At 36.2% G+C, this 23,510-nt stretch overlaps 2 protein-coding genes and 1 long non-coding RNA gene across 3 annotated transcripts; 1 reads left to right on the forward strand and 2 right to left on the reverse strand.

Moving 5' to 3' along the window:
• The first annotated feature begins 5,004 nt into the window (after positions 1-5,004).
• On the forward strand, positions 5,005-20,237 carry LOC139768770 (sodium-independent sulfate anion transporter). The gene is made up of 11 exons (XM_071699300.1): positions 5,005-5,486; positions 11,446-11,781; positions 14,779-15,014; positions 16,087-16,288; positions 16,538-16,758; positions 16,946-17,291; positions 17,450-17,752; positions 18,285-18,430; positions 18,586-18,756; positions 18,841-18,994; positions 19,072-20,237. Exons 2-11 carry the CDS (start codon positions 11,595-11,597, stop codon positions 19,107-19,109), a joined length of 2,004 nt encoding a protein of 667 aa, XP_071555401.1. The 5' UTR covers positions 5,005-5,486; positions 11,446-11,594; the 3' UTR covers positions 19,110-20,237.
• On the reverse strand, positions 16,368-18,644 carry LOC139768773 (uncharacterized). Its single transcript, XR_011717430.1, has 3 exons — positions 18,560-18,644; positions 18,300-18,425; positions 16,368-17,767 (listed from the first exon to the last, which is right to left on the reverse strand). It is a non-coding gene; the product is annotated as an uncharacterized lncRNA (long non-coding RNA).
• Positions 19,979-23,300, reverse strand: LOC139768772 (galactokinase). The gene is made up of 6 exons (XM_071699302.1): positions 22,996-23,300; positions 21,730-21,916; positions 21,401-21,543; positions 20,698-20,995; positions 20,239-20,560; positions 19,979-20,159 (listed from the first exon to the last, which is right to left on the reverse strand). The coding sequence occupies exons 1-6, from the start codon at positions 23,158-23,160 to the stop codon at positions 20,090-20,092; spliced, it is 1,185 nt and encodes a 394-aa protein (XP_071555403.1). The 5' UTR covers positions 23,161-23,300; the 3' UTR covers positions 19,979-20,089.
• Between the last annotated feature and the right edge of the window lie 210 nt (positions 23,301-23,510).

Raw genomic sequence — 23,510 nt, forward strand, 5'->3', positions numbered from 1 at the left:
GATCAGCCAAGCGGGCCGCGGAAAATGCGGATGTGCTGAAAAGCCAGGATTACGCAATCTCATCGACGATTCTGAAGAGGTAGGAGGAAGAAGCATCAGGAATTCGAGCACGAACGGAAAGTCCGCGAGACGCATTGTCGTTCCTCGTGGAATGTGCCAGCGAACCGATCGAAGATTCGCGGATTAAGAGGCTAAGAATTTCGCTACCGTGACTTACACAGCTTAAACATACTTTATAGTTACACAATACTTTTCCTTTACAATGCTGTCTTACATGATAAGCATTAATGTATTTCTATCTGAGAAAGTAAAAAGTTTTTTCTTAAAAAGAAAAAAACTTTTTAATATCAGTCTGAAATAATAAAATTACTATTGTTTATATAAATTACTATTTTTAATAGTAACAAATTTTAAATAGGTTATTATTATAATAAAAAAATAATAGATACTAATAATTTGAAAATAAAAAATTATCGCGTTTTAGGACTTTCTGCATTGTTTTTTATTACGAAAACATAGTAAAAAATAATTGTTGAATTGTTAAAATTATTGGAATTGTGCTAGGTTTTGTCTTGAAGTGTTATATTTCAATGGCTATCGAATATTTGGGATTAATAATTTGATAGATCATAAAAATAATAATCATGCGAACAGGCGATATAGGAGAAGGATAAAATAAAGAACAGAAATTTTCCACTGCCCCATACAACTTCGAAGTAATCGATAAAAAAATGAATGATAGCCGCCGGAGCTACATTCAAATGGCACGCGATTAATGTAATGCGATTCATGTAATGCGATCGAGTTCCGCTGTGCATATTTACATACGTTTGCGATAATACCTCTCGTGACAAGATTCAATTATGCGAATTGTTCGCACAAGTGAATAGCACACACTTCTCGGTACTTCTTGTTCTTACGCATCAACGTAGACGAATATAACGCGAAGATGTCACAAAAGCTGTTTTCTTTCAGCTAAGAAGCATTTGATTGATTCGAATCTATATCATATTTTTTATATAATTTTAATTATCTTAAAAGCAACAGATAAAATTAAGCCTTAGACACAGAGTCGGAGAACATCTGATGTTCCATAAATGATAATAAAAATAAACAAAATTAATATTATTAATGATAAGTTTAATTTGTTTGTCGATTGTTTTATTACTTTTCTACTTTTATTTGCTACGTTTCTCTCAAATTGGAATTTAAGAAATGGCTAACCTTTTACATCGAATTAAAATACGCCAAACACAAGTTCTGACAATTACATTGGAACAAAAGTTCTGTGTAATTAGTTCTTGTTTAATCTTCCGGAATTTTCCTGCATGGTGAAATAGCTTTAGCGCGAATCGAAGCGTTTCGGATTGACACAACTGCAATCTGCAATCATCGTTATCGTTCGTTTAAACGCTCTCCCCATTTCGCGGTGGAGATTAATGAATGGAAGACATATCTCGCGGAATGCGGCATGTAAGACTTTATGATAATGAGATGTGCTTGCGCGCAAACGCGACTCGCCGGTGTTCCTATTGCAAAATTGTGCTTATACTTACGCAACCGCGCTATATACGCGAACGACGCGATTCGAATATGTACTCGTTACGACCCGACATAACTTTTCGAATTACGTTATGATAACTCTACAAATCACGTCTTATCTGAATCGAGTGAATTGAAATTTAATTGAAGCTTTATCGGTAAATTCTGTCAAACAACTGGGCAGTTCAATAATCAAATTAATTACGATTGTTATCTTAACATAGGTAAAATATATAAAGAAGAGACATATTAACACACACTAAATATACACAAATAGGATGTTTCTTTATATATTTTATCCATATTAGCTTTATATTACATAAAATTTATTTTTTTTAATTCAAATATATAAAACTTTATATTTTAAACTTAATTCTGTGTGTATATATATATTACATCTGTAAAGCTTAAAATATAAAAATTCTGTTAAAGTTTACTTAAAATAAAAAAAACTAATCTTCTCTTTAAAATTTTTTACAAGTTTTAGATCTTAAAAATTTATTCTAAAATATTTTAATATCTACAAAATTTAAAAAGAAACGAAAAAGAAATTGAAAAGCATACTTTTTTCAAGTGGTATGAATACCTACGAGGAGAAGAATGTATGTATTTGACTAATTGCTAATTAAGCTAATTAAGCTAATTAAGTATGAAAAATCTTTAAATCCATATGCAAAATTAACAGGCTTTTTTCCCCTCAAAACTACATTTTGTATACGAATGACGGCTGCGCTCATAGAAAGTAAAAAACATCTTCATTTTTTTCTTCAAACAATTGTATAAGACACAATTATTAGCACCGTCGCAACAGATTTTTGTCTCGTCTGATTACTTATATTATTATCTGCTGGACATTATCAGTCCACTAATTAATTCCGAAATGTTCAAACACAATAAACAAAAACTTTAGCGACGTAGAACATTTTTTTTTTTAAGAAGTATTGCCAATGTTCTTTACTGCATACTTTCGAGATGAGAATAGCTTCCTTAAATATCTATTTGTTTGTATACATATATGTGATATCTATAGAGATAGATTAATTTTGGTCAATTAAATGCCCGTAAAAAAATAAATTTCGCGTTCACATATGCACTCAGAATAAATTTCTTATTGGATTAGATTACGATAATTATGTTCCGTATGCGATGTGCGAGAGTATGTGAGCGTATTGTATATAGGTGTGCGTGTACATGGTGATGTAAGAGAACGGAAGCAATCGCGAGATAGCAAGCGCAGCGCAGACTGTAAAAATCTCTGGTCACTGCTGGAGGAAGGTTCCACGCGCTCCTTATCGCCAACATTATTGCATGCCGAGCACCAAATTATATAATGTCGCCGTTTGTAAACAGTGATTATCACCACATTCCAGTGGAATGGTCAAAATTTCGTTATACGCTCGCATTCGGTTCCAAGTTTCCACGAAAGTGGTAGACGTTCTTAAAATTTTTTATTATCAGAAAAGCAAAACAATCTTGTTCGTGTAATAAGCGCAATTTGTATTTCTGTTATTGAAGAAACAAAAGGGTCTAAAAATAAAATAAAAATGTAACTCAGTATTTATAGTATTTCTCATCTTACATCAAATACTTAGTTTGCAAATGAGAAACCCATCCGCACGTTAAATAATATCAAAATGTTATATAGAGAGCTAATTATGTATAAACTTTATATATAAGAAAATTTTAATTTTACATTAAATTATGAAATAGATTTAGAAACTATATTTATTCTGTTATTACACGTTATCTGTATATTTCTACATTATGAAAAATAGATCTACAATTAATATGTTTCTATCACGCAGCACGTGATAATTCTAAATATCGTCATTAACAAATTGACACCATTAAATAATAATTGTCACTTATAATAATTTAACTTTATCGCGACCCTTTCCCTACTATTTCACGATTTAGGGATACGTGCCAAATTTCGTAAACATATTTACCGTTTTATGAGATAAGTCGGATCGATAAAATATTACGCACGGAATACGTATTATTTATTAACATGCAAACGCACGCCACGCGATTTTATCGCTGCATCGCGTTTCACTGATTACTATATTTTTTATTCGAGTGGATTTCTACTGAGTAGTTTTCGATTTCAGGATCGCCACACTCCAGCGCGGACATTGATTACGCGTGTAAAATGCATGACGTTATGAATTCTCAGTATAATTAATGTACCGTACTCGCTAAGTTCTTTTGCCGGGCTTTATATTTTCAATTATCCGTATCGATGAAAAAGAAATTTTACATGAATACAATTTTTCGCAACGATACTTCAAATCGCTTTAATTGTGTAAGCTCCTGACGATTTTATATTTTCCGCCTGCAAACTTTTTTCATTTTTTTCACGCTCGATTATGGCGTGAAACTGTTCTACGTAACACGTGCGAATGCAATATCACATAATGAGATATCGGATGTATCACGGCCAGCAGTGCAAGCGATTATTATAATACAAATCAATCATCATAACGCACGAATTCGCGGTACGCGATGATACCTGGCGGGCATCGTGATCGTTTGTGTAAATATACGTACTGCAATAATTACAGATCCGCTGATAAATATTCTTTGCGTGGAGTTTATTATGTGTATTATGTCTATTGATTGTACGTTTCTCGCTCTTTTGTCTCGGAGATGTCTCTTTCGCATCGCGCGTGACAATGTGCTTCTGTTCCATTAGAGATGACTTTGCGATTCATATAAGAACCCATTTTTTAATTTCAAGCTCTTGAGTATAAAAAAATATCGCGTAAAATTATTTATAATTAAAAATATGTAATAAACGTATAAAACGTAGAATAAGAAATATACAGGATTTTCTATAGTGTACGATATTTTAAAATATAGCGTATTTTAAAAATAAAAGTTAAAATTTCCAAAACTATTATATATAAGTTATTTAATTGCTCAAGACAATTTGATATTTATAAATGTTCACGAAAAGTATACTTGGCACGAGACGCTATCTTTTTTTTGTGGGCGATTCATATATATTAGCTGTACTTGATATATAGTATCTATTAAATAGGTTATTAAATCTAATATGTATTATTTGTTATAATTTTCGTTTTCTTATACTTATAAAATATTATGTAATAAACTTTTCCGCTTTGAAATAAATCACTTCGAAAAACCTGGTAAGACTATTTCAAATAACATCGAGAATCATGACGTATGACGCAATAGGTTCCACTGTATTATTCAATTACCAACTGATTGGAATATTTTTTATTTAACAGATAAATATTTATGCCAGTCGGAATTATTAAGCAAGTCGGAGTAATTCGAATATTAATTGCAATCAATATTCGATCTGCCAGCCGTATTCATATTAGCATCGCAAATTATCTACAGTCAAGATGCTCGCGTCCAGGGGAAGAACCCATTAGCCGCGCGGGGGGTATCGACATCTGGACGAGAGGTCAGGCGTGGGTGGTTCGCTTTGGGTATCGCGGGCAGCAAGAACGCGTGGCGATCCGGTGCGGTGCCGGGGTACGCGGCGGTGCCTAGCGCAAAAGTATAATTCGCAACTGTCGGAACAGTTCGCGGCCGCAGGTGAGCGAGCGAACGACCCGCTACTCGAGAGAGTCGGTGACTCGTGCGACGCGCGGACGTGGACTCTCAGCCCGGGGTCCGATACTCCTGGTCCCTCCGCGAATCCGTTTCGGCGGGTCCGTCCCGCACAGTGCACACAGTCGCGCGCGCAAGAGAGAGAGAGAGAGAGAGAGCGGCGGGTCAGGTGAAGAAGAGGAGAATCCGGCAAGAGAGAAGAGCCGCGGGCCCGCGACGGACGAGCAGCAAACACGCGCGTCGTCGCGGACGATGCGCTGCGCCGGACCTCGCGCTCCCGCCGAGTCGACGATGAACCCGAACCGAGGAGCCGAGCCTCGTCACCGCGCGTGATATCATCACGGACGCAACTCACAGGGGTGAGTACTCGTCGTGATCGGATACAGAGGGGTGATATAAAAATGAGACACATAATATGAATCTAAAATCGCCGATGTACGACGATAGAAAGGCCAGCGTCGATTCTGGGCAATATTGTTAGCAGAGCGGATGAATTAGAAACAATGTAAAATGTAACACGAAAAAATGAGAATAATTTACTGTTTAACGCGAAGCGGTAGCGGGCGCAGTCGAGGGTATTTAAACAGTTCGTTTAACAGCTTTTATGTTACTGTTAGCGCGGTTCGTTGGAGCGTCAATTGATAACGGAAACGCTCGGATACCGCCGGAAAGTCGGATGGCACACTTTGCGGCGTCCGTTTCCTCGCGCAAAGAGAGTGAGAGAGAAGCATCGTTCGATACGTCTTCTGCGCGTCATTATGTTTATGCAAAAACTTATGCAGGAGAGGATCGATCGCTGAAATCGCGCCAGAGAAAGCATCATCCGCCTTTTATGTAGGATTATAGGCCTTCTAATATAAACTTTCGCACGCGCTCGCTCGCGTGCGGTGATTGCGAACGAGTGAAATGAGCGAGCCGCGCGAATGTACCGCGGCGTTTCACGCACGAAGGGACGAGGCCTGATAAATAAATAAATAAAGCACGCGCGTTTAATCTCTGTTGGACACGCGTCTTTCTCTTTCCCTCGAAGAAAGGGTTGAAGTATCCATCGGGTGCTTTTGACACTAACGCGAGCATCAATACACGTTCTTAATTTACGTAGAAATAAAAGATGGAAAACAAATTTTATCGACTGTTACGTCTACATCTCTCTACATTCTTCTGAGTGGAATTTGAAACCATTGTAATTACTTCAGGTTAGTTCAAACGGAATTACTTAAAATACTCGGAAATAACGTCTATTGTGTTTAATCACTATTGTATTTGATTTCTTCACACGCAATACATTTTCCTCCAAGAGATAAAATCAAAATCGTAGAATTCCCCTTTGGAAGTTTCGACCAAACGTCGTTATTAGTTCGACTCCGTTTGCGAGCGGGAGCCTTGACCAAAGCGGTATTTTTTTCAGTTACGGTGTCTGACGATGTCAGAGGTAAAAACCTCCGATACACACTTCCTCGTGCCTGCAATCGCGCTCAGAAAATCTGCATTTGATATATTAATCCCCTATTGTAACCATATTTCTTAAATGCATCACTCTCCAAAATATCTCAAATAACGCACATCTACGAGACGTCTGAAGAATATTTAAAAATACTTGGGTCGTCTAAGAGGCTCCTCTCAAAGATGTCCCAGATTTTTGAAGTTTCTAAAGTATGTTTGGAAAATGATCTAAATTTTTTAGACATTTCAGAAAATTTAGAATATTTAAAGATCATCCTGAATGTCTCCGATTTCTTCCAATATTATGTGTATATGTATGTATATACATAGGATCTTCTTCTTCTACTTTTTAACGACAGAATATTTGATTAATATGGAATCGATTTTTTCTTAGTAAAAATGTCAAAGACATCGTTTACAGAAACCTTTTAATTTTTAACGTCATGTATCTTTGTAACAAATTAGAATTTTGTTAAAAGAAACTCTATTTGACTCTCTGAAGTTTAGTTTGCGAAAAGGCCTTCTTTTGCTTGTAACTCAAGAATTATGTCTTCGACTATTTCGCTAAAAAAATCACACACATACACATCTCTACATATATCTTTATCTTCTGAGTTGTCTATATGACACCATATGATTGTTTTATTTATAAAAATAGAAATAATTGTCTACAATCGGTTCTGAAAAGTCAATTTGCGGTCTCCGTCGAAAACAACATTACACGCAAATAATCTCTTTTTATGATATCTCAAATTATAGTTAATCTGAAATTGTAGAATTGCATGAGCTGGAATAGGGAAGTGTCGCTTGTTTTGTAGTTAATTAGACACTAACGATGATAATTTAGCATTTTGAATAGTGTGTCGGAAATAGCTAGAATTTCCGAGCTTAAACTCGAAATTACGCTCGTCTGCCTACCTGGCCTACCACAAAGGCGTTCAAGGATTCCCAGGTGAACTACTCATTTCCTCGACTAACGCGAGGCAGTGATTCATCGACGATCCATTTAAAAGCACGGACGGCTATTCGCCGCAACATTCTTTCGTCACGTGCAGAACGGTTGAGCGATGAATCGCAATTAATTCGCGCGACAAGTAAGAGCAGTTTAATAATAAAAACTTACGTTCTTTCTACGGACGTTTCGCGTTAAAAAATTTGTTATAGAATATTCTTAATCCAGTAAAATTGTATTTGAAATATAAAAAAAAGCGATTCAACTTTTAAATTAATTATTCATTATTATTGTAATTCATACAATTTACGATAAAAATATCATTACATCATATATCTTACATTATATATTTTTCTTTTTATACTTTGAGCACAATTTATGTTTCATAAGTACATAACTCTGCTATTTTTCAAAATTGCAAGAGTATAAAATTTTCTAAGAAAAATATAAGAGTTAAATAAATTAAAAGCGTAATTTTTAACTAATATAGAGCATAACAACGTGCAGATTTTTCTAATACATATTTAAAAACATATTAAATTACTGATGCAAGTTTATTATATTATACATTTGTAATAGAATATTCGCATAACAATTGTTATTAAACATAGTTTATAATATGTTACCCCAGATAGTTATAATAACTATCACGTTTCCAAATAAATTTCTAAATAGCAGATACGCGCGTATCGATCTTCTATCTATTAATTTTCATACCTCATTGTCAGTTCTAATACTGATTATTATTGCTCAACTAGTCTCCGTTAGTGAACTTGTTATGCTGTTGTAAGTGCTTCATAAAGACTACAAATCAATCTAAAGTAAAATGAGATACAAGTTTCTAATTTGTATTTTTTCACTGTCATGTCTCAAAATACTTTCATGATCGCAGGATATTAAAATCTACGATTATTAAACTCGTTAAGAGAATATACTAATTAGATGACGAGTAAATATCCTATAATTATCTTTCATTCACGTACGTACACATACGCGATTTTATCGTATAAAGTAACGGTATTGGCAATCATTGTTTTTTCATTATCAGCATTAGACTTTCACGTGGCATTAATAACTATATTTATCCATAGCTCTATTACTAATAAATCAATAAACTGTAGCCAATTAAGCTGAGATAATAATAATTAAAATAATCTGACAGATCGATTCAAGATAATTAAATCAATTTTCATCTCCAATGATAACATAGTAATATTTTATATTCATGATTATAATATCCGGGAATTACTCGATTAAATGAGCAACATTCATATTTTTTTGGATACGAAATATGCTCCAGGTTTCGCATTTATAATTACAAATTTTAAAGTTAGTGAAAATGGCATTTAAATTCGTACTTCAAAATATTTGAAATACCGTTTGACAATATAATGAAATATTTTTATCAAATTTATTTATTTAACATTTGTTGATTATATAAGCGAAAAAACGTAAGTAGGTATGAAAGAAGAAATATAAGAAAAAAATTTGAATGACGTCGCAAACTAACATGTCAGTATGAACAAGAAATTGACGGCGCAAATTAACATGTCAGTAGACAGTAATTAAATGCAAATTCGTCGAATTTGAATTTAACCCGTTTCATCGTGTATAGTTATTTATAATAAGCGTGCAAACTAAGTGTATATATAAATAATATTTGCACGAAAAAAATTTTGATACACATTCTGTTAATTCACGTCGGTTCAGAAAAAAACTTTCTTTTTATATATATTACATAGATGAACATGAGATTACTATTATGCGCAAATGTGTCTTTTAACAATAGAAACTTTGCTGCAGCGAGAATGTCATTCTGATGCCAACTGAGATGTATCTTACCGAGAGATCTGTTCTGCGGAAATGCAAAGATTATCTTTTATTTTTAATTATTTCATTTATCGCTGTATCTTTGTACTGTTTTACGTGTCACATTGTTAAAACCGCTGCAAACAAATTAGCAACAGTTGCACACGTTTTTGCCTTTTTTTTTATAAGACATCCACTGATCGTGGTTGATATCATTTTACATAATATCGCATTATCTAATATGACAGATAGTCAATAATGAGAACGGTGTTTATTCGATTCAACGAAGGCATGGCTAATCGGAGTACTTTTTTAGTACGAAATTGATTACGTAAACGTCTCGCTAAGTCTCTAAGATTCCACTCCACATACGAGTTTTCTTGACAGACGTGATATTGTATCCCGGATTCCGAGAAACATTACGTTATTGCTTTCCGTAATACGTGAAACCGCGCACCGGATGATATTAAATTATATTATACGCGTAATTCGAATGATTTTCCAAACGCGCTCGCTTTTTGACTTGTTATTGTAACATCAAACACTAGTTTCCGATACCGCAGCGCTTCCGCCTCGTAACAAGCTCGAACAAGCGGCTCGAGTCGCGAAACAGATTTAATTCGTTCGTTCCTCCGCGCGCGATAACATTTGTTCATTTTGGATATACGAGCGACCGTAACATTATCGAGGAGATAAAGTCTTAGAACGTTATTCTGTCAACTGTAATTAAAATCACGTTTGCAGGCGGATGCTTATAATAAAATCGTAGGCACATTCGCAGACAATTAGCGTCTACCGGCCATTGATTTCGATAATTGCAACTTTCAGTGAAGCTTATTTTTTTATAAACGATAAATACGTGTGCCACGCATAGCCACGTGTGTTTTACAGTTATCCAGAATGAACTGAGCGTGACGATAAGCTTTATACGTATAATCGCGTCGTCAATACAAAACACGAATACACGTTGCTCAATTACAGACTATTTGTAATGTTTTCAATGTACATGCCGATTATCTCATCCGATGATTGCTGAGAAACGGCAATATCATTGAAAGCAGCGCATTGCTAAACAACGTTGTGAATTTTTGTAACGTTTCTTTCCGATATTTCTTCTTTATTTTCATTTTAAACTTAGACATGTACCGCGTACTTAATTTATTGAATATATTCATTCAATTGTATTATAGATCCACAAAAATCAATTAATCTGAACTATATAATTATTTAGTAGATTTTTGTAAATGTGCTCCAATGATTGTCCTACTTGCAACGACGTTCTTTTTAACGTCAATTGTTTCTTAACTCGCGCCGCACGTATTCGTCATTAGAGCAAACCCTGTTATTTTATGAGTTTTCGCAAAGCAATTTGCGAAATTCCGTTAATTATATTGCCGCATTCGCCATTTGTCATTCGCCACTTTTTTGCCATATATCCGAGAAATCTACGTTTAAACAATTGCAAAAGTAACACGAATGTCCATTCACTCGATAGAGAAGGGAACACGGTGCATTTTCAGATCGGTATCTTTCATTTTCTGCACCACTAAGAATTTCAACAACAAATAATTTCCTGCATTTCCCAATTTCTGATTTTCTAATCATTCCATTACATTGTTGAAAGAAGCGATCAAACGCTTTATTATCATATTTATTCACTGTTTGCCGAAACGCAATAAGCGTAAAGCAAAAGAACATAATTATATCTGTAAATATTTATTAGAAAAATAAAGTTTAATTAATTAGATTTATTGAATAATTAAAATTAAATTTAGTAAAATATAATTAATTTAAAAAAACTCAGAATGAGTTAATTATGTGAAATTAGATAATCGTAAATGAATTACGCGATACACTGGTCCCGATTCCTGCTCGCCAAAAGCTTCGCGTCTCGCAATAGCGAGGAGAGATCCTGCCGTTCGGATAAATCGCCCGAGAGAACAACGTTAGAGAGGGTACCTGATGTACGTAAGATTAAAAATACATGAAACGATTAATTATCGACGAGGATTATCAGCGAACGCGATCTAAGATCTGAGGATAAGGTGACAGGTGAAAAATTAACGGGATCGTTACGCGCGATATAAAACAGTCCTCTCATTTTCCGACTTCAGGGTCGCTGTGCGAACGAGCTCCCGACGGGATGGAGTCCACGTGAGGAGGAGGCTCGACATCGGTTTGCGTTTATATATCGGTTCACGGGCGTTCCGCCCGAATTGCGCGCAATTCGCCTATCTCGCCGATCCCTGGGTGGACGCGTATCATGTCCAAGTACAACGTCAACGAGGAGCACGACATGGAAAATCGCAGGGAGGTCACGCTGACCGGCTTCAGCAGCAACGCGCTCGACGACGTTCTTCGCAGCAACAACAACGAGCCGAATACGCTGAACGGTCATCCAAGCAGCGCTCACGCCATCACCAAAGACGCGAAGATTGTCAATCTCGAGGGTGAGTCACGACCCATTTCGTGTTATTGCATCTTAATTGGAATGTAACCGAGCGTAGGAAAAAAATCGACTTTAAAATACAAATTTTCTGGTGATTTTCTGAAAGAATGTTACTTGGAGGAATATTAAAAGCAAAATTCCACGTTGAGAGATGTCGAGCTGAAATAGGAGTCTCTCCATATTTTCGCTCAGAAAAGCTGAGAGACGCGCAGTATGAAGTTTCGATCATGGATCATGGTACATATTACGAAACTATTCGGGATGGAATCAGAATGGAATTATTCCATTTTCTCTAGAAAATACAATAGAATTCTGGGAAATAACTACAATTCCGATCGGAGTCCATTCCGAAAAGTTCTACAACACGTATCCGCAGGCTCGCTTTCATCGTATAATTGTATAACCGAGGAATTTTTACCCAACGGCACGTTTTCCGCGAAAGCAAATCGCGAGTCCCGCGAATTCGCCGATGATTCGCGCGAGAATATTGCCGGTGTTCGATGTGCCTGCTAAAGCGGGTGAGAAAATAATTGGCGTGTGATTCAACGCGCGCGATACCGCGTCGCGCGCGGCGGAGATGCGGGACGGCGCGGAAACATCGAACAAAAATTTGCAAAAATAATCCGCGCACCGTATGCCGACCTTCACTTTCACGCTTGAACAGTCGTTTTTTTTTTCCTAGCGTTTTACAACATTTGCAATCGAAAAATTGTTTCAAGGCACGCTGCCTTCATTCGCGTCGCGCATGTGCACTTATGCACGCATATAACGCGGCGACTCTTTCGCAAATAATTTTTTTCTTAAATAAATATGACATCCATCAACATATTTGTACAGGAATTAACAGAAATATATAGATGATTATAAATCACGGGAGTGCTACAAATTTTCCTCCCAGCAGAGAAACCGAAGCCGCGAACAATTGCAGTTCGACAAATACACTTGCGATTGAAATATTCAACCAAATGATTATAATAACAAGACTACTAAATACAGAAGATAGAGAATACAGCTCTGTTTAAGAATTTGTTCAAGTACCTACTCGTACGCTGTTTGCACGTTGTCTCGATGTCAGCACGTTGATTAATGCGCAAAAAGATAAATGTTTTGAAACACAATAACTGTTTGAGTGCTTTACATTCATAATGCAGAGTGTAGCTCTGCAAGTGCAACAATCGGCCGCTGTTACATCAACTCTTTTCAAAGCTCATTTCGATCGATGCACAAAAACATTTTGCGTCTACGACATCTCAGCCGCGAGCATAACGCGTTCTAAATAAGTCATTATTACCTATTATAGATCACTATCCACGTATTTACCTTACAAATAGCTCGTCCGTGCGATCGTTCGAGATGATATTCAAACCGCAGAAAAACTCACCGATACTGATGTTATTCGTTGGCAGTCGAAGGTGCGAAATGCAAAACAGCGCGTTCATTTTCTGGCAGTATTATTCATAATAACGAAGAAGATAATAATAATAATAATAGATCAATGAATTTAAATGCGCAAAAATCGAATACGCTACAAAATTTGATTCTGTCATTACCACGCTTCGGTTAATGATAATAGAATCTACGTGTAGATAATGAGATCCAGTCTCATCGAATATACAACGAGCTGCAATTGAGTTGCGCACAGACGCAATCTGTCGTCCGATTCTAATTTTGATCATGAAGGGCGTTAATTAATTATTATAATGACGTAACGCACTGATGCTCTTTATGTAGGTTCGCGCTGTCTCATTCGCGTTTGATTAGGGTTTACCGCTGCTACAGCATTTACGCTTTGTGGGATACTTTCTGATACTGATTAATTAAAAATCAATAAGAACCGTGCCGATAAATTGCTACGCTTACGTAAGTCGCGGAGTAGTATCGTATAAAAGATAATCGACCGTAAAATTTAATTCTTTCTCATGTTAGAAATATGAGATTCGCGAAAACTGCCGCAATTAATAACAATATTATATAAACACAGACAGAATTAGTATTCTTGAACTTCGTGCGTTACACGATGCTCGAAAATGCAACGCGAATTAAACATGTTTCGTTTCGTATTCTGATTAAAATCGAGTTAATTGTGTTCATTCCAATTATTGTTTTGCAATTATAACGAGCTCCGTTGAAAATAATAAAATGTAAACCACATACCTATATTACTGTTTTTTTTTCTCGTATATACAAACTTCTTTGTGCGATAAGTCTTCACAGCAATTCATCCATCCCCATCATGAAAATTTCGGTTTTATGTCAAATCTGAAATAAGAATATGTCATTCGTTAAATTTTTCGACGTCGTGCACTTCAAGCGTTATTTTCTAAAGACGGTATTTGAAAAGGTCAACATAAATTGTCACATTACCAAATAAACTCAAATTGCTTACGCGCAAGACAAACGATTTGAGGCCCACCAGCATGATGTGTAAAGAGTAATTTGTCTTGGCATCCTGTATATTCGACTTAGGTACTCGCCTCTTCTTCCGCTAAAATTAAGAACACGAATAATTTTACGAAGCGACACTGATGAGTACAAAAAAATATATATATTATCGTTAATGCGTCAACGTAATGATAGTATATAAAATTTGATACGAAATGGAAGTGTTATTACGCTCTGTAATGGAATCGCTTCTTTTTATGGCGTGTGACATTTCTTGATTTATCACTTATTCCTGAGCGATTTTTAAATGTCGACTCGTCATGCGCAAATATATCTCTCACGTCCATATCACATTTTTCGAAAGTCACGAGAACTCAATAAAGTTTCGTTTCAGCTTAAAAATATTTGAGCTACACATAATATTCGAGTAACTATTGTAATTTTGACTGAAATATCATATTGTACGGAATAAATGTACCAAAAGACACGACTAAAATTTTTTAATTCGCATGGGAAAAAATTTTGACTTATATATTTCTTTGTGAATATATTCTTGCTAAATAATACAACTGTTATTTAGAGCGTGTTTTGTACATATTTTTACCGTAATTTTTAGTACCACAAGATTCTGGCAAGAGCGGTCTATGTACCTCCGGAAGAAGCTGGCTCTACCGAAGGGTCAGAAGGTCTTGCAGGAAGAAGCTGGTATTCAAGCGAATACCGATTCTAACGTGGTTGCCGAATTACCGGAAAGAATACGTGGTGAGCGATCTGGTAGCTGGTATCACCGTAGGCCTCACCGTAATTCCGCAAGCCATAGCATACGCCAACGTCGCGGGATTACCGTTACAGGTAAGCACATATATATTTAAAGTATATATACAAAATAATGGCTCCTGAAGTGACGGCTGACTCCGACGTCTCCGACGAAGCGCCCTCATCTAAGCGGAATTAAAAATGTCAATAATTTATTGACCGTTTCCTATGTTACCGGCCTATATCTGTCTTCATCTAACGAGACATCTCAGTCAGATATCATACGTGATACGCGATATACCTGTCCTTGTCATCTTTCTTATTAGGCTTTTTAATTTTAGCTTCAAGCCTTCAATGATGCAACGCTGTTCTTTGATCTAGTCCGAGGTGCGGGCCACTTTCGATTGTTGTACACGTAAGCTAATATATACATTCTGTAAAGCCAATTCGAAGAAAGTCGGTCGAACTGCCCAGACAGCACACATGTCCAAAAGCAGGACTTCTTTTAGACGTCTTACGAAAAAGATGTCTAAAAGATGTCTTATCTCCCGATTTTGGACATGGTCCTGTCTGGGTAAATATTGATAATTGCCGTCACTTCAGGGTCCCCTTGTACCACTCAAGAATAATGTCTTGACTGCAATGTAAAAGGTTATTATTAATTATGATAATGAAATATTATAAATATCTGGATTACACACACTGGAAAATATCCGCGAATTTAGGAGCTCATCAACCTTGAATATCATGCAATAATCATGAATAAGCATATTTGAGAAACCGGCGCCTAGCATGAAAATTGGTCGTTACGTTGGTCTTTTTTTCTCTTCGTTTTTTGGTCTATTTTTTCAGGAGGACGTCACAATACACGATTTTGAGATATCTAAAATATACAAACAGTGAGAGAGACCACTGAATCTGGTGCTTGTTTGTATACAGAAAACTGACCACATATTGGACTGGTTATGTACTGGGTGGATGGACTATTTTATTGCTTTATCTCAAATATTTCTCTGTTTCTGTTGTTTCACATTTTAGAAAAATATTTCAAAAAGAAGTTCTACAGTTTTATAAGAAAATATGATTTATGCAACTAATTTGAGCATGCGATTTTTATAAAATGTCAATATCATTAATATTAATATAAAAAAATATTTTGTTTGGACAGTATGGACTCTACTCGTCTTTCATGGCCTGTTTCGTGTATACAATTTTCGGCTCTTGGAAAGATGTACCTGTCGGGCCGACCGCAATCGCCGCGATTTTAACGAGAGAAACTTTACAAAAGGCTCATCTAGGACCCGACTTCGCCGTATTGCTGTGTTTCGTCTCAGGCTGCGTCTCCTTATTGATGGGCATTTTGCAATTAGGTAACATTATAAAGATTTAAAAAATGAAATTTATGTCATTTGCGAATTATCACATTTATGGATCCAAAAATTAACAGTCTTTATTTTACACGATTTTTATTTAATTTTTATATATTATTTTCTATTCAATATATTTTAAACATAATATATTTGACATATATGTACACTTTTATTTTTTATATTGTTATTTATGATACATGTTTAATATATGATTCGTTAAATTATTTTTTATTCTTCCGACGATATTAGGATTCTTACTGGATTTTATATCGGGGCCAGTATCCGTTGGTTTCACATCGGCGGCGTCGATTATCATCGCCACCAGCCAGGTAAAAGATATTCTTGGGCTCAAAGTTTCCGGCACCAAGTTCGTGCAGGTCTGGCAAAGCATCTTCGAGCATATCGGCGAGACGAGACGTTGGGATACCGCTTTGGGAGTTGTCTGCATAATCGTTCTTCTACTTCTCCGGGTAACTAAAACATTACTGCATTTCAGTATATATATAGATAATAACTTAGCTTACCTGTTGTTTCGGTATTTAAACATATATTTCCCTCGATTATATTCTTCATTACGGCTATAATATTTTTACTTAATAAAAATATAAGATAAGAGAGATTAAAGAATATAAGCAGAATATTTTTTTATTTATTTAGAAGATGAAAGACTTGCCGATAGTGCCGAAAAATACTAAAGTACCGTCGCGGCTTCATCAAGTTATCACGATGTCGTTCTGGCTGATCTCCACTGCCAGAAACATTATCATTGTGATTGTCTGCGCGGTGATGTGTTGGGTCCTCGAGAAGCATCTGGGAGAATCGCCCGTCATTTTAACAGGCCACGTAAAGCAAGGACTACCAGAATTTCGTTTGCCACCTTTTGAAGCTCAGGTTGGGAACGAGACCTATACTTTCATCGACATGATTTCCGCTTTGGGCACTGGCTGTCTAGTCGTCCCCATGCTAAGCTTGCTAGAAACCATCTCCATCGCCAAAGTATTCTGTGAGTGCTTAAACTTGACGATATATATGTGAAAATCAAGATTATTTTAAGATCAGTAAATCCTTTCTTATTTCGAATAATTTTTTATTTAAAGCGGCAAATTGATGTCTAAAATAAATGTATTTTCTGTCTTCAAATAATCGACGTTGTATCTACAGCTGAGGGTAAGTCGATAGACGCGACTCAGGAAATGTTGGCGTTGGGTGTGTGCAACGTGATTTCATCGTTTGTATCATCAATGCCTGTGAGCGGTGGTCTCAGCCGAGGCGCGGTCAACCATTCGTCTGGAGTGAAGACGACGCTCGGTGGAGTCTACACTGGATTATTAGTACTTATATCGTTGCAATTCCTCACACCTTATCTGTATTATATACCCAAGGCCGCCCTGGCGGCCGTCATCATTGCCGCAGTTGTCTTTATGGTGGAGTTCCAGGTGGTGAAGCCAATGTGGCGAAGCAAAAGTACGCCTTCTCTTGCTTAATATAAAAAAAGAGCTAATTAGAATATTTAGAATTTATAAACAGTTATAGATTAATAAATATATATATACATATATTATAATTGTAGAAGGGAATCATAAAGATTCTTTCAAAGAGAATTCAAAGTGGATCAAAATGTTTGTGGCGTTTTTTGTTAATTATTTTTATTAGGTCATTATATATAGCTCACGTATTAATTTCTGGATCTTTATTAATTACTACTTTTTTTGCATTGCTTTACTCACATTTATTATCTGATCGCATTCAGTTATTAATGAATAATTAACTTCTCCAATAAATTTGAATTAATTCAACAGGCAAAATTACATAAAGTAAAATTTTTGTGTTTGTCGTTTATAATTCAGTCTTTTTTCCCCGTTATGTTAAACAACAAAAAATTAATAATTCTACCCACATTAACGAAATACTAATTGATAAGTTAATCAAAATTTGGTTGAAGTTATCTTAATTAACTCTTATTACGTTACAAACTAATATGCACTGTCATTTTCAGAAATTGATCTCATACCGGCCATAACCACGTTCCTGTGTTGTCTTTTCATACGACTCGAACTGGGCATCGTGATCGGCATCGGTGTAAATCTTTTGTTCCTACTTTATGCCTCGGCCAGACCGACGTTACGAGTTCATAAAGCTACGGTAAGCATAGCTAAGTTTTTAAGTAGCATAATCGTAAACATGCAATCGAAATTGAGAATGTTAATTAAAAGATAGCCGAAAAAATTCAAGGTCATCTTTTGCAATAGAGTTGTAATTTAGAAAATGTACATTAGCGTATTGCTTTTTTTTCACAGAGTATTAGCGGTTGTGAATATCTTGTCATAACTCCGGATCGAAGTCTGGTGTTTCCAAGCGTTGAATACGTACGAGCCGTCATTAGCAAGCAGGGATTACGAGAGGGTACCGCCGTGCCCGTCGTAATAGATTCTACGCATATCCAGGCGGCCGATTTCACCGCTGCAAGGGTGAGTAAATATCATGGGAGAGAAATAAAGTCTCGTCACATTAATTAAACGTATCGTACCTCTAACCGACTTACCTTTCTTCAGGTTATCAAGACTTTGATAGAGGATTTTACTAAACGGGGCCAACCATTAATCTTTCATAACTTGAAACCGAGCGTTATCGAGATCTTTAAAGGTGTGAAACCATCGGGGCTCACGTGCAGCTCCAGCGAACTCGAACTCAACGACCATCTTAAAGGTAAGTCGATTTTTATAGTGGCTCTCCTTCTCTCTATGTATAAAATATATCTTCTAAGTATCACGTTTTTATTTTAGAATACACGAACTCAACCGAGACTCTCAATCGATATTAAATATATAATTGATAGAGATGGGGATAATTTTGGACAATATTTTTCCCTCCTTAGTAAGCATCAGTATTATAGTGAAAGTACCGTGGCGTTTTCGTTAAAGGCACAGTATTACTGTGAAGCAAAACGCTACTTTCAAATTTAGCCAATTAAATATTTTGTATATATGTACGTATATATTTATGAGCACAAGCTATCAATTTAGCATGCATCTTGTAAATGTACGCTATACACAGTATAATATTTTTGTACTTATGAAAGGCGGAAGTCTATATATACTCCGATAAGAATGTACATTTCGAATTTACTCTCTTCGAATTAGATAAGTACACAGAGTGGTCTGCATTATTAGTAGCACAATACAGAAAATGTAATAATTCTGTATATGTATATATAAAAAAATTAGAAAGTACAGAAAATTAAATTGAATTTTTTCGTAATTAATCATTTTAACGAGCGTAGCTTGGATAATTTTAATCTCGATGACTTTTACCTTGATTTTAATCTTGACCCTCACGAAGGTCTTAACTGGCAGTCACGCTCCGCCCATGCATTCATTTTACAGTAAATATATATATAGTCACAATTAGGTTAGCGTATTCAATACTGGTTTGCATACTCTATTTTTATTTCTTGATAACTCTAATCAATAATAAGCAACGACTACAAATTTTACGGTTTAAAAATCATTTTTTGTTTGTAACACTAATAACAGACCATCTCTCATCGTATATTAAAATAAACGCACACAAATAGTGACAGTTTTACATGCATTGTAAATAACTTAATTCACTGTAAATATATCAGAATTCCACGCTCGTGCCACGAAAAAATGTGCATTCGATAAACACGAGCAAACAATTTAAGATATGTACATCTTGAAAAATTATGTATTTCAAAGTATCGTACAATTGTTAATGATACTGTATGAAATATCACACTGTAAAATATGTACATGTATATTTGAGAAATTAATATTAATACTAGTTGACGCTGATTTCTCGAGCACCTCCGGACGGAGTCGCTATGTAGAATGCAGGTGTGCCGGAATATCTATAAGTGAAAATATTTTAATAGCATTTATATAAAACGGAGCAAAGCTTAACTTAATACAGACGGAAAGGATATTAACTTTGCTTTCATATGTTGAATTGCCTTATCCACCGCGTCCTTTCTCAATAAAGTTACGGTGCAACCACCGAAGCCTGCGCCTGTCAAGCGGCTTCCTAACACGCCGTCTACCTCCCTGGCCGCCGAGACCAGTGAATCAAGCTCCTTGGACGAGACCTCGTAATCGTCGCGCAATGAATCGTGACTTTCATTCATCAATCGTCCGAATTGCTGAAAGTCGCCTTTCTCAAGCGCCACCGCAGCGTTCAGAGCTCGTTGAATTTCCGTGACCACGTGACGAGCTCTTTTCACAATGCGATCGGACGCATTTCGCGATGTTAAGGCTAAAAACATGTTAGTCTGTCATGTATAGAGAAACGAAGAGTGGCAATCTAATTAATAAAATAAAATTCAGGTGAAGAATATTATGAAATTAAAGGATATATGTATATATACTATACATAAAATCTTCTATCATTACCTAGGATATCATTCATATTTGCATCTCTCAAACTCTTCTTGCCCAACATTTTCGCGGCTTCGTAACAACAATCTCTACGCTCGCAATAGGCGCTTGAGCTCAGTTTGTGCGGTGCGTTCGAATTCGTTATGAGAAAAACGTAGTTATCTATGTGCAGCATGGGTATTTGCTTAGTGACAAGATCGCGACAGTCGAGCAAAAGCGCGCAGCCTTCCTTGCCCATCGCTGAGATAAACTGGTCCATTATACCGCACGGCACTCCAGCAAAGTCATGCTCCGCTTTTTGACATGCTAAAGCCTATGTATAATATGTAAATACACCCATGTATAATACATTTTTGATTGATTAATTAATGTTTTTTATTTGGGATTAATTAAAAATTGTATAAGATATATGAGTAATTCAGTTGTGATACATGGATGAATGAAAAGATGAATGGATGGATATATCAGGATACAGAAAAGAGTTTCTTAGCCTTCAAAAGATTTTTACAAAGAATCTATTCAAATCTTAGATGCGCACGATGAACAGAGATTTCATTTATAAATTTCGCTATATCATTATGGATGTGCTACTCGGTTTAAAATGATAGTTATCAGCAATTATTAGTTCTTTAAGAAATTACATATATATTACATAATGTCACATTATATTGTATTATACTGTTAGAAAAAATTATGATCGCTGAAAGATCGTAGTTACCTTCTGCTCTGGTTTCCCCGGTTTTTTCCCGCTCAAGGTCTCCAAGAAGGTGTACGTCGCTACTTCTAGAGCCGCAGAACTACTAAGTCCGGCGCCTGCTGGCACAGTCGATACAATTACGGCATTAAACGCGGGTACGTCACCTGTATAAAATGTATATTAGTCAGTTGCGTTGTATTCCAGGATTATCGTGATCGTGCAGGATTTTGACTCAACTTTCTTGGTAAACGTTTTTTAACCGTGGATTTAATTGAGCTTCTGCTCCTTTAATTTCGAGCTTCTGAATAAATTATGTGAAGAATCGTGATAATTGAAGTCAAGTAACTTACAAATAAAATTGGCGATGCATCCTTTTATATAGTTCGCCCATTTTGGTTCTCCTGGTTTAATATCAGCTCGACTTCCAGCTTCAAATTCGAATTCGTTTGTAGCGCCGACTACGTCGTTCAAGGAAAGAACTCTGGTTTTTTCACCACCGTGAGACCTCCCGGCTATCACCGTGACCATCGGTAGCGCCTGATAATTATTCCGAAATTATTAATTGTTTCATTAACGACAAGTCGTTGTTTTATTGCCGTTAAACGGCGGTGAAGTCTGGTTAAACCGTTCTGCATTTGATAACTTGTATATTATACATATAAATATCAATTATAAAAATAATAGCTGCGGTTTTTCTATTAAATGCAAATAATACGGATCTATGAAGCCACAAGTATATTCGTTATCAAATAGGATAAAAAAGAAGAACTCTGAGAAAAACTTTTTCAATTAATAAGAAAGAATGCAATGACAGCTTTCATAATCGCGGATAATCGATAACGTCCATACCATCGTGTTACGAATGCCAATATTATTTTATTACAGCATTGATCTGTGTTATTATTTTAGTAGCATATTTAAAGCATCCCAAAGCGGTAAATTTAACAAATAATAGCAAATTCGATCACTTGAACGTTAATCTGCACGGTAAAGATTAATTCTTATATAAAGCTATTTTATTGTAAAAATTTAATGCATACACACACACACACCACACATATTATATATATACACATACATATTTTAGCAGGAGATATGTTGGATATCTCTTATCGGTCAAAGTGTAGCAATTAATCTTTAAAGCGCACCAGAGTAGTGCAGGCAATTGAATTGACTTACAAATCTTATTTGCATTCTTTAGTTATGTAATCGACAGTTCAGCGCGCTAAAAAAACGCGACGATGTCACGTGGCCCATTGGCGCAAGCTGTAACTCCGTGATGATGATAATAATAATTAATTACAATCCATGCATAATTAATTACGCTTCCCATGAATTAAGATCAATTTCGGATTGTATTTAAATCTACTTACGCTACGTGCGGTTTTTTCTCATTTCATCAAGTATATTTATAGTACTTCGAGAGGAAGGAGAGAACAGAAAAAGAATAAAGAAAAAAATAAAGATAACTTACTCGGAGGGGGGGGGGGGAATTTATTTCGCGTTGGGCTTTTTATAAGTTTTTCACGTTTAGAGCAAGATAACAAATACTGGCGATTTTCGAGGGCGAGCAAAGCGTAAATCTTTTGCGTGCACGATGCAGAGGAGATTTTTACCATCGGCAGTACGAAGCCCTCGTTGTAGTCGGTGTGCTCGCCGATGAGATTAACGCGTCCCGGCGCGTACGCGCAAACGGCGGCGGCTTGTCCGCCGAAATTCTCGGCGAAGGCCCGCAACGCCTTCGCCTTAACGCTATCGACGTCGGGGAGCGATGCCGCCATGACGAAATATCGTCCGGTTTTCGCTTGAGATGCACGACGGTACGCGAAATCTACGGCGGAAGCGAGGGATTAAGTGCAGGCGAGGTCAGATAATGAACCAGCCGCGCGCGCGGCCGACGGTCGTGACGATACTGATGCTAATATAAATCTCCTTACGTGATTAGGGGACAGCAACGACGTCGTTATCAGCGCAACCTTTGACTATGTGCCTCGATGTAGAAACTCAAAGATACACCGTTGCTCTTATTTGCCTGCGAGTGAAATTATAAAATATGTTATATTGTACAACTCTTATTGCACGATCTCGAGACACGTCTCTTAACGCGCGCGTTGTCTGGAACGGAAGATAG

Source organism: Temnothorax nylanderi, unplaced genomic scaffold (assembly GCF_030848795.1).
Source record: "Temnothorax nylanderi isolate EJ_2023f unplaced genomic scaffold, tnyl_v1.0 TNYL_tig0018_pilon, whole genome shotgun sequence".
In the NCBI taxonomy this organism is placed as follows: Eukaryota; Metazoa; Arthropoda; class Insecta; order Hymenoptera; family Formicidae; genus Temnothorax; species Temnothorax nylanderi.

Excerpts from the sequence above, each read along its gene's own strand:
- LOC139768770 (XM_071699300.1), top strand. The coding sequence starts at position 11,595 with ATGTCCAAGTACAACGTCAACGAGGAGCACGACATGGAAAATCGCAGG. Across the intron at positions 15,015-16,086 it reads TCGCGGGATTACCGTTACAG|TATGGACTCTACTCGTCTTT; the intron begins GTAAGCACATAT and ends TTGTTTGGACAG. Across the intron at positions 16,759-16,945 it reads TCGTTCTTCTACTTCTCCGG|AAGATGAAAGACTTGCCGAT; the intron begins GTAACTAAAACA and ends TTATTTATTTAG.
- LOC139768772 (XM_071699302.1), bottom strand. The coding sequence starts at position 23,160 with ATGGCGGCATCGCTCCCCGACGTCGATAGCGTTAAGGCGAAGGCGTTG. Across the intron at positions 21,917-22,995 it reads AGGGCTTCGTACTGCCGATG|GCGCTACCGATGGTCACGGT; the intron begins GTAAAAATCTCC and ends AATAATTATCAG. Across the intron at positions 20,160-20,238 it reads ATTCAACATATGAAAGCAAA|ATATTCCGGCACACCTGCAT; the intron begins GTTAATATCCTT and ends TTTCACTTATAG.